Source organism: Elgaria multicarinata, chromosome 11 (assembly GCF_023053635.1).
Source record: "Elgaria multicarinata webbii isolate HBS135686 ecotype San Diego chromosome 11, rElgMul1.1.pri, whole genome shotgun sequence".
Taxonomy (NCBI): domain Eukaryota; kingdom Metazoa; phylum Chordata; class Lepidosauria; order Squamata; family Anguidae; genus Elgaria; species Elgaria multicarinata.
In genome coordinates, this window is record NC_086181.1 from 20,611,424 (window position 1) to 20,625,641 (window position 14,218).

Genomic DNA, 14,218 nt, shown 5'->3' on the forward strand with positions numbered 1-14,218 from the left:
GTCTAAAAAGGGCTGAACTACTTTAAGCATGTGCCACATACCAGTTTAACATGACCAATTGACCACACCCAGTCAAGACATTGATAAGAACGACTTGTCTTGTTTTGTTTTCAGAGAACTTTGTTTATGGGGGTTTGAGATAAATGCACATTTTGACCTGTTAAGCTGTTGAAGTGAAGTCTTCCCCTAGACCCCATAATCCAAATGGAACTGTATTATCTTCATAAACCATTCCCATGAATAATTCTTGGTCTTTCAGATAAACATACTGTAGAATTATGCACTAGAAAGAACCACCATGACTAATTAGTCTGATTACATGTGAAGTGTGTGTGTAAACATTACGGCCATAGCTAGACCTAAGGTTTATCCCAGGATCATCCCGGGTTCATCCCTGCCTCAGTGCTGGATGCCCTGTGTGACAATCCTGGGATAAACCTTAGGTCTAGCTATGGCCATAGTCTCATATAGTCTTAATGTGCATTACACTGTTCAGTATAATGACGAGTTCAATAAAGGTCGCTCTGCAGACAAAATTTGGATTTTCTCCTGTATGTAAAAATATAATATGAATTTCAGAGAAATGTAAAACCACCACTCTCCCTATTCAGTCCTCAGACATCTTTTGGAATATTTCTCCTAAGTTATGCTAAATCCTCCTAAAATACACTAGAGCAGCACCAGAGCAGCCAAATCTTGACTCTAATCTGCCTAAATGTGTTCTGTCCTAGACCCAGTCCATTGTGATCAGGTGAGGAATGGGACAACAAAGGTGTTGTGTCTGGTTGCTGACCCCATCTATAGTGGTAAACAATCACACCACCCTTCCACCTGATCTTCCGCTACCACTTCCCTCACCCAATCACCCATGCTGGGTTCAAGTTAACCTTCATCCAGAGCACAAAAATGTTTGCATCCCAGATGGCAGCTCACTCTGCTGCATTTGCTAAGCTCCTTATTAAGACCCAAAACCCAGGAGGCTGATATTTGTGTAGTCATGATCTATTTTTTCCCTTAATGCTGGAAGTTCTATTAACAATACTGCTTATTAATGATGATGTATGTTTACTGTTGCTATTTGAGTAACTGGGGGAAATAAACATTGGTGATTTCTTCTGCATAAATGTGAAGTCCTGTGAGATGGTGCCACCTTAAAATAATGTCTAGTGAGCAAAACATGTTATCAGATCAGTCAACCTTCTTAGGGTTAGGTAAGTCATTTTATGGAACTGTAAAATAAAGTTGAAGGTGATGAGAAGAACTAAGAATGTGATGAAAGTTCTTGGTGAGTCAGTTTTGCATGTGTTTATTCTTAAGTCCACTCCATTCTATGGCCTTCTTCACAAGTGGCTTTTATTGTGCACTCATGGTCGGTAATGCATGGTAGTCTGCATGTTATTTTCATAATGTCATCAACCTCAGGTGCCTTTCCTTTTTTTTTTAAGCTTCATTCTGCATTTTTTTAAAAATGGCAAAAATTCATAAATATAAACCACCATCAAACAGGTGGGTGTATTTCTAAAATCGCCCAATACCACAGTGCCATCTATTAGCTGTATAAATGAAACACATGGAACTTGCCCACAAAGGAAATAGACAAAAGAGGGGGTGCCTTGTGCCGATTCTAATCCTGCAAAGACTCTGGAAGAAGAAGCCTCAATAAGGCTGCAGCATTTTTGCTTCATGTAGAGATGTTCTATGTCTGCAATAACTGGCAATTTAATATATTGAGAGTTGTATGTCAGCAGTGGGTGGGGCCAAAGCCAGCAGGGTCTGAGCCAAAAGTGGATGTGTAACCCCTTCTCTCTTTCTGCCACACACCATTCTCTCTCTCTCTCTCTCTCCCCCTCTCTCTCTAACCCGTGGGCTGCCAATGGAAGAGGCAGATAGCTCTTGCCAGAGGTCTGAATTGATCACTTTTCATATGGCAGAAAATTATATGGAATTAAACTGAGGACCTAATTGCTGAGTTGACCACCACTGCCTTAAACTGTATACATATTTGAGTTGCTCCTCTTTAGGGTGACCGTATGGAAAGGAGGATAGGGCTGCTGTACCTTTAACAGTTGCATAGAAAAGGGAATTTCAGCAGGTGTCATTTGTATATATGCAGAAACTGGTGGAACTCCCTCTTCACCGCAACAGTTAAAGCTGCAGGAGACCTGGGCCTAATCTACACCAAGCAGATTATTGCATTATTTAAGTGATATGAAAGTGGGATATAAAAGGCAGGAGCCACACCAAGCAGGATATAGTGGTTTGAAAGCAGTGTATGGTATGTGTCAATGGGACCCAACTGTTTTCAGTGCACTTCAGTACTGCTATAAAGCAGCAGTGTTGCTCCTGCCTTTTATATACCTCTTTCATACCACTTTCATATTGGAATATCCTGCTTGATGTAGATGAGGCCCTGATCTCTTTTCTATCTGGTTAAGAAGGCAGGGCTCCTGCAGCTTTAACTGTTGCGATGAAGAGGGAGTTCCACCAGTTTCTGCATATATGCAAATGTCACCTGCTGAAATTCCCTTTTCTATGCAACTGTTAAAGGTACAGCAGCCCTGTCCTCTTTTTCATATTGTCACCCTAACTCCCCTTGATTCCTCCACCTTCTCCCTTCTTCGTTAAATAAACCTTAGTGCCTGTTGTTTTTTGCTCTATTAGGTTGCCCACTGGTTTCAGAAAATGTGGAGGCACCCCATCCTATTTTGGGATAGGACCATTTCCCCATTAATAGAACACACTTCTGAGAACTAGAGTGGTCCAGTGTTCAAGTTTATAGAGGACAGTCCTTTATATGAGGCTGTCATTTATTTGAAAAGCTTTCCAATTCTGGTAGGGCCCTTGGACATTGTCCATCAATACCAGTTAGCACTGGGCAACAGACTAATTAGCCACACAGGTCACCTGGTCACCATCTTCCACACTACAGTAAGATGGAGTGCATTTCTATTCAAATTATACTAGTTATTTCTAAATTTGGATCTGTGCATATAAATTAGGATATGCATTTTGGGGGGCAACCTGGGCATCTTTTGACCCTCCTTTTTTTGTTGGCAATTTGTAACTGCCCATCCTAGGAAGAACCCATATGCTGTTTCCCATTCCCTCCTCCACCAAATAAGGGACTGCTGTTGGGGAAAGTGAAGCTACATAGGCAACAATGCAATGTGTCAGAATCAGAGGTAAAGAACGAACAAGCGAACAAAGCATTTAAATAAGAGGCCTTAGGACAGGCACTATATGTTTTTCCTGGTCACTGTGGAGCTATATTGCTGCATAATCAGAGCTGGAGGAAGTGGTTGGGTCATTGTCCTACACATACCAAGTTCTCTCCATAAGATACGTAATCCCCTTCCTGGCCAAAGCACATGCCAAGTTCTCTCCATAAAATGTGTAATCCCCTTCCTGGCCAAAACAATTTCTTTTGGCCAGGAAGGGGATTACATATCACCATATAGTAATATATGGTATCACCATATAGCAATATATCAAATTTTACATTTATTTTCTTCATACTATTTCAGGAGTTGACTATTTCCATATAGGTCATGATCAGAAACAAGACAACGGTGACAGAATTCATCCTCCTGGGATTTGGAGAGTTCCATAAATCACAGATGCTTCTCTTCCTGACATTTCTAACCATCTACATTGTGACCATCTCTGGAAACATTCTCATTGTTGCACTAGTTGTCTTTGATCAGCATCTTCGTACTCCGATGTACTTCTTCCTGGGAAATCTCTCCTTCTTGGAGGCTTGCTACAGCTCCAATCTATTTCCAAGGATGCTTTCAGCCCTCCTAACTGGGGACAGACTGATTTTGTTCAGCAGTTGCTTTACACAATTGTATCTATTTGGCTCCATGGTGTCTACTGAATGTTGTTTGCTCTGTGCAATGTCGTATGATAGATATCTAGCAATCTGTAAACCATTGCATTATACAACAATCATGAAAACCTGGACTTGTATCCAGCTTGCAGCTGTGTCTTGGATCAGTGGATTTGTAGCTTTGATGATATTACTCACATTGATGTTGCAGCAGTTAAATTTTTGTGGCTCCAATGAAATTGATCATTATTTTTGTGAATACTTCCCACTGCTAAAACTTTCATGCAGTGACACCAGTGTGATACAAATCATGAGTTTCATGGTGGCTGCCATATTCACATTCCCTACTTTTCTTCTAACTCTTACATCATATACATATATTATAGTTGCTGTCATGAAAATCCCTTCTACCACTGGGAGGCAAAAGGCCTTTTCCACCTGCTCCTCTCACTTGGTTGTGGTTTCCATTTTCTATGGCTCTCTAATGATTGTGTATATGATGCCACGGGCTAACGTCAAGAAAGACATGCTAAAATTTTCATCTCTCTTGTACGCGGTTTTGCCCCCTCTGGTCAATCCCTTTATATACAGTCTGAGAAATAAGGAGGTCCAAGATGCCCTTAGAAATAATATCCACAGGATTTTTTTCCTTGCAAAGCAAATCAGATGTAGCTAATGTACAATCTCTCTCCAAAATACATTATTGACCTGATTGTCGTAGTGCACTTCATTTAGGTTTGCCAAAGTTCTCCAAATTCTATCTTGAAGCTTGTTCTAACTAGAGTCCTTATAAGATTGCAAGTTTCCCCCCTTTTTGCATGAAATTCTGCTGTATTTTTGTGCATATTTTCCCCATCAGCAGTTCGCATCTTCAAAAAGTGTGCATCCATCCATTTTCCAAATTTATTCATGCTGTGGAACACAATTCTTTTGATCCATGAATCACATTGGATGCTTTGAAATTTATATAGTTCAACCACGGTTTGTGTCTGAGTCTGTATTCACTCCAAAAGGTGAGAACTGGGTAGATACTGATCAAAAATGAATTGGAACAAATTTCCAATTCCTTATTTCATTTCATTACTCGGGTGGTGTTTGTGCCATGAATCTTTCCAACCTTCTGACATTAGTTGGATAGATAGGATAGGGAGACAGAAAAACAGAGAGAATATCTGCAAAAAATTAAAAAGAAGGATGTATTGGAATAGATTGTTACATACAATCTTAATTTGGATTAATATTTTAACAAAACAATCCATGTATTTTGGACTGAGTTCAATGGGACTTAATTCCCAATTAACTGAGCATAGGATTGCAGCCTTATGGAACAAACCTATGCATGTTTAATCAAAAATAAATCCCATTATGTTCAAGTCTGCAGAGACTCAGATAATTGTAAAGAGCTGATGTTTATAATAGAGGGAGGAATATGTTTTCTCTCCCAGCTTTCTCCACACCACCACCAATGTTAAATATCTCTATCACATATTCTAATCTTTTTTCTTTTTTATTATGAATATCAACAAACAAAACAGAAAATACATAATGAAAATGGTGTGTGTGGGGGAAACCCATAGATTGTGTATATAGAATTATCATCATTTACATTGTATGAACTGTTAAAAAAGTGGGGGAGAGAATTATACAAAGGTTTCAAGAAAAACAGACCAAATAGCCGTATATTTATCCTCTTGCAAGTTGCGTCTATATAACACTCATTCAAAAGTTGATAATGTTATTAGGTCCTCGATCCATTGCATTATAGGAGGTGTGAATTTGTCCTTCCAATGTGATAATATAAGTCTTTTCAGTGTCATAATCTTTTTTGATTTTTCTTGGGTGCTCCTGTCTAGGTTGAGAAGCCACCTGACGCATCAACTTGTGCAAGTCATTGACTGCACTTTTACTGTCGGCCTATCCTGTTCTCCTGCCTCACCGGGAGGTAGACTACAGTGGCACAGTCCACTGTTTCCCCTTTTGAGGGTTCTGATGTGTCCTCAAGGGCACTGGGAAGTGGGCATTGGGAATGTCCACTTTCCAACATTGGGCATGCCATACAGGACATCACCCACTTTTCTACCACTGCTGTACAGCGCAAGATTATCCAGTTTTCCACCAAGGCTACTGTGGTTACCTTGCAGTGCTGTGTTGCCTATCTGTTATTTTACTTTGTATATTATTTAAAATATTGGTTAGTGGGTTACTTTAATAGAGCAACATAAGGTTGTGTGAGTTTGCTCAGGCTACTGCTTCGCTAATCCACTCCTCACTGACCGAAGTCTTACCCAAAGACAAAGAAAGAAAAGTGTCTCTGTGTGCCTCTGGCTTAGTCAATTACAAGATGATTTACATGGGGTGACCACTCAGCATGATTGGGAGATGAAGCTGTCTATCAACACTGAAAAAAGCTTATTTCCCCCTCGCACTTTTACCCATTAAATAAAAATTCATTGCAACCCAACCGCTGAATGGATATTTCTGAAAATCTACACAAATGACCCCCCAATGAGTAATCTCTAAGCTCAGTAATTTTCAGGGCTTATCTTTAAAAATAAAGAAGTTATAGGGATTTTTTTGCCCAATACAATTCAATACAAAAAAATGTTCCAAATGGCGTCTCTAGGCAAAGCGATCCGAAGTGAAGCAAACCACTTTGCTTCAATCTGGAGCTCCCTAGACCCAATCTGGATCTGAATTTAGCGGGTCTGGATCAGGTCACTCCCCTCCGGATTCAGGGATCTGAAACGGAGCAGAGCACAGCCCTACTAGGAAGGTAGTGAGCTCTCCCACACTAGAGACATTCAAGTTGCAGCTGGACAGCCATCTGTCAAGTATGCTTTAATGTGGATTTCTGAATTGAGAAGGGGTTGCATTTGACAGCCTTATAGGCCCCTTCCAACTTGACTATTCTATGATTCTATGAACCCTATGAGGTAGGTAGGGCTGAGTATGTGATTGGCCCTAAGTCACCAAGTGAGCTTCCATGGCCAAGTGGGGACTAGAACCTGGATCTCCCAACTCCCAGTTCAACACTCTAACGTGCTGACATTATGTTGATTGCATGGAAGTTAGAGATGGGCTAGTTTAGCATTGGGATTAGTGTGACTTCAATTACTCTGGGAATGGAGCCAGTGCATGCAGCCAACTCAACCTTCACACACCTGTGGAGATAACACCTGGGTAACACCTTACCCAGTTTATTTAGAACAAAATGTATCAGATGGTTTACCTGGGAGTCAATCATCTGTGAGTTTCACTTGTTGGTGCATTCTGGTCGGTTAGAGCCAATTAGGCAAGATTAGGTAGCTACTTTGCTGGTCAGAGTTAATAATGCTTCATTCACAGAAGATAGAGTGTCTATGTCTGTGCAGCTCTACTCTAAATGTAGATTCTTTAAACAAATTCATGGGAAAGGTTCTTTAGTAAGAGCTGGCTTCAGACACACTGGGATACTACCAGTTTTTTTTTAGATCCTTGCTAATCTGATTATTGGGCTGGATATAAAACAAATATTGTTCTTATGGCTTAGATTGATGATCGCTACTTGAGCTCTGTATTATGGTTTCAGCATGGCATTAGCAATGATCAATTTGCCATTTTTATTTTTGTATCTTACTATACCATTAGAATTAAGCTTTATATTACCACTATATTAAGTTCTTCTATCAAGTTAATAAACAAATAAATATGGATGGATGATGATGATGATGATGCATTTTAATCACTGTTCCAAACAAGTTTGAGTAGCTCAGGGTTATAAGGGTCATTGAGTAGCTCAGGGTCATAATGGTCCCTGACCGGCTGGCCATGGTATCAACAGAGCGCTGAATTAGATGGACCCTCGGGTCTGATCCAGCATGACACTTCTTATGTTTGTATGTTTTTATTTGCTTTTGAAGGAATACTCCTATTTGTATGAATGGGAGCTTTCCTTCCAATGCAAATAGGAGGCACAGGGAAATGTAGTGGGTGGCAAAGAGTGAAAAAAAATCCACCTCCTACTAGGGTATGCAAAGTTATTAATGAAACACACACACACACACACACACACACACACACACACACATCACCACCACCACCACCAGCAACAACAATGAAAAGCATTCCTACAATTGCTAGTTGTGTGAATGGTTTCACATCTATTTTGGCCCTCAGATGAGCTGGAACAGGAGGTTATAATAGATAAATGATTTACAAATAAACTACATTGATCTGAAAGGCTAATTAACAGAAATATCAAGGGAGATATTCTCCTTTGATTCTGAACAGGAGCAATAGAACATTCCCTTGGGGTAAGTCATGCCCTACAAAAAGTCTTGGACAGAATGCCACTTCTGAAGTATCTTGTCAGGAATACCAAAACCTCTTCATTGCAAAGAAAGTGCATCTTGATAAAGTGAGGGTGAGAAGACAGAAAGTGTGCCACATTCACAAAAGAGTCTTCTTGATCTCATATCACAGAGGTAAGCAAATCACTATCTCATTAAACTTTCTAAAAAGCTCTCATTGGATCAATTCAAACAATGGGGATCTAAATTGAAACATATTCCTATTTGTGAACCTCAAGAATCATGAGGTTCATGAGGCCTGTAAATGTATGGTGGGGGTTAATTACCTGTCTTGAATTCAGTATTTTAAGATTCAAGGTTTCTTTGTTGGTGTATAAAGCCCTAAAGAACTTGGGATTGGGCTGAGAGAGTGCCTTCTCCTTTACCAGTCTGCCCAATCACTGATGTCATCAGATGAGATACTCCTGGTTGGTCCACATTTGAACTCCACTCAGAGTTGAGCCTTCAATGTACTGGCTGTCCCTCTGACGACATTTTTAATTTTAAGAAGGCTTTCCAAATTAGTTTTTTTGGCATTATTTTTTATTCTGTAGTTTGACTCTTTTCTCCCTCTTTTTATTGTCCACCATACAGAAAACTTGTTAGATAAAGAGTGATATATAAATTCTCTAAAACAACAATAATTTGATGGTGTATTAAATTAATTAAGATAAGATTGACATGTTGCAGGAGCACCTGATGCTCCTGCTGAATATCAGCACTGCGGAGCACTGCTGAGTCTTGGTAGATGTGGACTTGAGCGACCTCTTTGATGGGATCCCAAAGTAAAAAACAGGATACATGTGTGAGAAAAAAGCTAACGAATAAACATTTGGCACAATGGAGTTTCCCACAGGTGCAGCATCCATACATAGGGTTCAACACAGTACTCCATCTGCACAGTCCCATCTTGATTTGCAAGAGTCTAAGCAAACAATGCTGAGACATTATGGTGATTCAGAGGTCTGCACTCATATCCCCATCTATTTTGTGCAAGTTACTGGATTTCTCTAATTTTAAATGATTACATCTCAAAAGAAATAGTTTTAAGTAGTAGGAAATAAAGAATTTCATATCCTCCTAGGCATTTTTTTTAAGTGACTCGTTTATAAATCTCTGTCACCATTTTGTGTTGCAAATGGAGACACTCAACAATGAGAGAACCTGATCTCTAGTTGCAATATTTTTAACAGTGTACTGAACTGATTTCTTAGAAATAGCTAAGTGAAGTAGATGTCATCACCAAGTCTGGACTGCAGTGGGCAGGGAAGATGGTCAGTTGAGCAGACTTATTTAATTTAGTATTTGGTTGCACTATGGAAGAAGATAGTGAATTTGCAGAATCCACGTTGAAACTTTCAGAATTATGAGACCCATCATGGAAGAATTACTAGATTTGATCACCTATTTAACCATCATGTTTCTCTCCCCCACTCTTTTCTCAACCAGGGCCAGATCTACACCAAACAGAATATGACACTTTGAAAATGGTTTGAAAACTGTATATGGAGCATGTCCTGGGCCCCAACAATTATCACTACTGTTATAAATCATTTAAAGCAGCAGTGTAGATCCTGCCCAGGTAATGCAAGATCCATTTGGTCTCCAATGAATGCATTGTGTAAACCATGGAGCAAACTGAATGAGGAAATCAGATGAATATCACAGAATTTATCCTCTTGGGTTTTGGAAAATCCAGTCAATGGCAAAATATATTCTTCTTTGTTTTCCTAGTGATCTATATTGTAGCCATGGCTGGGAATGTTCTCATTGTAATTTTAGTTGTAGTTGATCAGCATCTTCATACACCCATGTATTTCTTCCTGGGAAACTTGTCATGTCTAGAGACTTGCTATATTTCAAATATCGTACCCAAAATGATAGATGGCTTGTTGACAGATGAAATGGCAATTTCATTTAATGGCTGCTTTGTACAGTTCTTTTTCTTTGGCTATTTAATGGCAACTGAATGTTATCTCCTCTCAGTAATGTCATATGATCGGTATTTAGCTATATGCAAACCATTGCACTATGCAACAAGCATGAATGTACAAATCTGCATCCAACTTGCAGCTGCCTCATGGACAAATGGGCTTATAGCCACTTTAATCCTGTTGATTTTCATGCTACAGTTAACATACTGTGGCCCAAATATAATTAATCATTATTTCTGTGATTCTGTTCCACTTATAAAACTTTCTTGTAGTGACACCAGCCTAGTAGAACTTATGAGTTTGATCCTGGCATTTGTATTCACCCTGCCACCTTTTCTCCTCACCTTGACGTCCTACATATACATAATAACTACTATCTTGGGGATTCCTTCTACAACGGGAAAGAAAAAGGCTTTTTCCACTTGTTCCTCTCATCTTATTGTAGTTTCTACCTTTTATGGAGCCATCATGATTGTATATATGTTACCAAAGAATGAAGCACTCAGTGATCTCAACAAAGTTTTGTCTCTCTTGTATACAGTCTTGCCCCCTGTTGCAAATCCTCTTATATACAGCTTGAGAAATAAAGAGGTAAGGGATGCCATAGTGAAAATATTTCAAAGGTTTCTTATTTTTCCAAGAAGTCAGAGACAGTTGTTGCAATGATTAATAAAAGAGGGGTGATGAGGCAACATCAGAATTATGATTTCAGCAGTGACTAGTTCCTTGGACTATTCTATCATTAATTGATTTTTAATGGAGAATACCAAAATATGTGCAATTTGACCTTGTTGAACTGAAATGGGCTCATCTACATCATGCAGGATATTACACCATGAAAGTATATAAAAGGCAGGAGCCACACCAAGCAGGATACAGCGGTATGAAAGCGGTATGTGATATATGTCAATGGGCCCCAACAGTTGTCAGTGCACTTCAATACCGTTATAAAGCAGTAGTGTAGCTCCTGCCTTTTATATACCACTTTCATAGTGCAATGTCCTGCATGGTGTAGATGAGCCCTAGGATACACACAGCTCATCAAAACCTGATGTGCTTGTTTGACGCACACTTATTGTGGTTGTTGTTGTTTTCCCGAACACATAGTATATTGTAAACATGGAAATGTTATTTTTCATTATTAATGTGTGTGTGTGTGTGTGTGTGTGTGTTAAAAAACGTTGATACTTAGAATAAGCACCCTTTTGTTATTTAGATATCTTGATACTTAACTTTCTGAATAGGATATAGAACCTTGCTTGCTGCTCATTATTCCAAGGCTTCATCTTGACAAGCATGGGAGGAAAGCACATTGTCCTTATTCTCTGCAATATGATGAAATCGGCTCTGCTCCATCAGTGTTATACAGCAGATCTCGCTGTCCCTAACACCTGTATTTTCAGTTCCAGGAAAAAACATCCTTCCTGGTGTGGGGAGGTGGGAGCAATAGCTCCCACCCCTCCCTTCATTATTCCCACTGTTCTGAGAAGAAACAAAAAAACCCAAGTTAGCCAGGGCAGGATCTGAAGGGAGGATCTGCACATTTGTGGAGGAAACTTTCATCCTTTACATTGCTGATGCATCTCCAGTTTATAAATATAGAGATCTGCTTGTTTGTTTAAAAAAAGAAAGAAAAAAATTCAGAATTAATAATTTTCTTCGTATTTAGGAAAGAAAAGAACTTGAGATTTTAAAAATTCACATACGGGAAAAAGGAAAACTGATATATCTGTGTATGAGCTTCTCCATATTTAGCAAAAATCCTGAAGCCTTATCAGGGCTTTGTCTTCTGGAGTCTTTGCAGGTTTAATGATCAGCACAACACACACTCACAAACACAAACATTTTTGCCTTGTCTTTCCCATATGTTTCTATTGTACTGCCAGCAGATGGCAGTGTTTTATCACACAATTTCAATTTATAACAGAATTTTATGAAATGCAAGATTCACATTTGAAAAAGATGGGAGAGCATCAGAGGTTGACCATGTCATGAAAAGGACCTGCAAACTTCTGTGAGTGACCAATCACGAGCATGCAATAAATCACCTCTGTGGAGAAGCTCCATCCCTAGTTAAAAAGCTCATATTAGCTGGTAACTTGCTTTCCTATGGGGAACACAACACAGGAGCCCAATTATGAACTCTAATGTTTTATCATCATGTGTTTTACTATATATTACTTAAAGTCATGGTGGGTCTGTTCCAGATTCAGTTCCTGCATAAGGATATTCCACTGTGGCTTGAAAGTGGGCATTTTGTGCATTGTTTTAAATGAGCATTGATGCATTTTTGCAAGTTCTTGTATATTACAACTGTGGACTTCTCACTGTGTGGATATCTCACCTGAAAGGTAAAACCATATTATAGTGGGGAGGGGGGGATGTAAATGCTCTCTCTCTCTCTCTCTCTCTCTCTCTCTCCCTCTCCCTCTCCTCCCAAGCTTATTTTCATTTTATCACTTTTATTAATTTAGCACTCTTTAAAAGAAAACCAAAGCACTTTATTTTCTGTGAAAAATGATTAAATAAGTAGTATTAGTTTATTTCACAACACAAACCTTCCCTGATTTGGATGGCTTAGGATATGAAGTAGGAAATAGTTGATTTAGAAAGTGTGGGTAGAGCAAGCAACAGATGTATCATGAATCCACTGTGGTCCAAAAACCCTGTAAGACCCAGTATGGTTAAGCTTGGGTAGTCAAACAATAATAAAAGATCTATCAGAATGAAAGAAGAATGTATTAATTCATTTGTCATTCTTTTAGACTGTCAAATATCTAGTTATCCGGGTGGTGTACACTATATTAAAAGCATAACATGCAAACAATATACTTCCAGGTGTTTCTATGTAAATATAACTGCGGTTTAGTTAAAACGCCATTTCAGCAGTATTTGGTGTTGTTTGTTTTTAGCAGAGGAGTTCAAGAAATGTTTAATCGAACGGCTGTGGGTGAGTTTCTACTTCTAGAATTTTCTACCATGCGGGAGCTGCAGCTGCTACATTTTGCCATATTCCTTCTCATTTATTTGGCAACTCTTATAGGAAATCTTCTCATCATTACAACCGTGTCCCTTGATCGCCACCTCCACTCCCCTATGTATTTCTTCCTTGCAAACCTTTCCTTTCTCGACATCTCTTACATCTCTGTCACCATTCCCAAATCCATGGTGAATGCCTTGACCAACTCCAGGCAGATCTCTTTCTCAGGATGCGTTGCCCAGGTCTACTTGGTCATCACTTTTGCAGATGCAGAATTGTTCTTACTCACAGCAATGGCTTATGATCGCTATGCTGCAATCTGCCACCCTTTGCATTACAGGGTGATCATGAACTGGAGTATGTGTGGTGAAATGGCAGCTGGGTGCTGGATTGGTAGCATGCTCTATTCCATTGTTCATACCACTAATACCTTCAGGTTATCCTTCTGTCAATCCAATAAAATCGACCAGTTTTTCTGTGATGTCCCACAGCTACTGAAGATCTCCTGTTCAGATACACGTGTCAATGATATCTTAATGTTTGTCCTGGGTTATTCATTAGCTTCTCTGTGCATATCTATAATATTTGTTTCATATGTTTATATCTTTTCCACTGTGCTAAAGATACCTTCTATCCATGGAAGATACAAAGCTTTCTCAACCTGCCTTCCACACTTGGTCATTGTCTGTTTATTTATGGGCACTGGAGCCTTTACATATACAAGGCCAAGATCAGCATCCTCAGTTGGTCGAGACATTGCAGCTGCTGTCCTCTATTCTGTGGTGCCTCCATTGATAAATCCAATCATTTATAGCCTAAGGAACAAACAACTAAAAGGGTCCCTGAAAAAATTAATGAAAAAGCTAAAATTCCCTACAACAAAATTTATTCTTTTATAGTGCTCTACCTGTCCCTCTCCCTTAATTTTCCAAAAACCCTTTCCCAATGAAACTATCCACTTCATCTATCAACTAAAGAAACAGGAGAAGAAGACTCATGTGATGCTGGAACAGGGGATGGCCGGTTGTAACCTAAATAAAAGTTTGTATGGTACTTCTTGTAGAGGGGCGAGACCTGTTTGACTGATGGTGCTATATAAATAAATAATAATAATAATAATTTATATGTAATACAAATAAAAGCTACA

General features: G+C 39.2%; 3 protein-coding genes across 3 annotated transcripts; all 3 read left to right on the forward strand.

The window, feature by feature from the left end:
- The first annotated feature begins 3,548 nt into the window (after window positions 1-3,548).
- On the forward strand, window positions 3,549-4,505 carry LOC134405295 (olfactory receptor 2AP1-like). Its single transcript, XM_063136534.1, has one exon. It carries the CDS (start codon window positions 3,549-3,551, stop codon window positions 4,503-4,505), a length of 957 nt encoding a protein of 318 aa, XP_062992604.1.
- A 5,280-nt stretch (window positions 4,506-9,785) lies between these two features.
- LOC134405296 (olfactory receptor 6B1-like) lies at window positions 9,786-10,757 on the forward strand. The gene is given in 1 exon segment (XM_063136535.1): window positions 9,786-10,757. A coding segment is annotated over 1 exon segment (972 nt).
- A 2,259-nt stretch (window positions 10,758-13,016) lies between these two features.
- Window positions 13,017-13,970, forward strand: LOC134405297 (olfactory receptor 14A16-like). Its single transcript, XM_063136536.1, has one exon. The coding sequence runs from the start codon at window positions 13,020-13,022 to the stop codon at window positions 13,968-13,970; it is 951 nt and encodes a 316-aa protein (XP_062992606.1). The 5' UTR covers window positions 13,017-13,019.
- The last annotated feature ends 248 nt before the right edge of the window (window positions 13,971-14,218 follow it).

Excerpts from the sequence above, each read along its gene's own strand:
- LOC134405297 (XM_063136536.1), top strand. The coding sequence starts at position 13,020 with ATGTTTAATCGAACGGCTGTGGGTGAGTTTCTACTTCTAGAATTTTCT.
- LOC134405295 (XM_063136534.1), top strand. The coding sequence starts at position 3,549 with ATGATCAGAAACAAGACAACGGTGACAGAATTCATCCTCCTGGGATTT.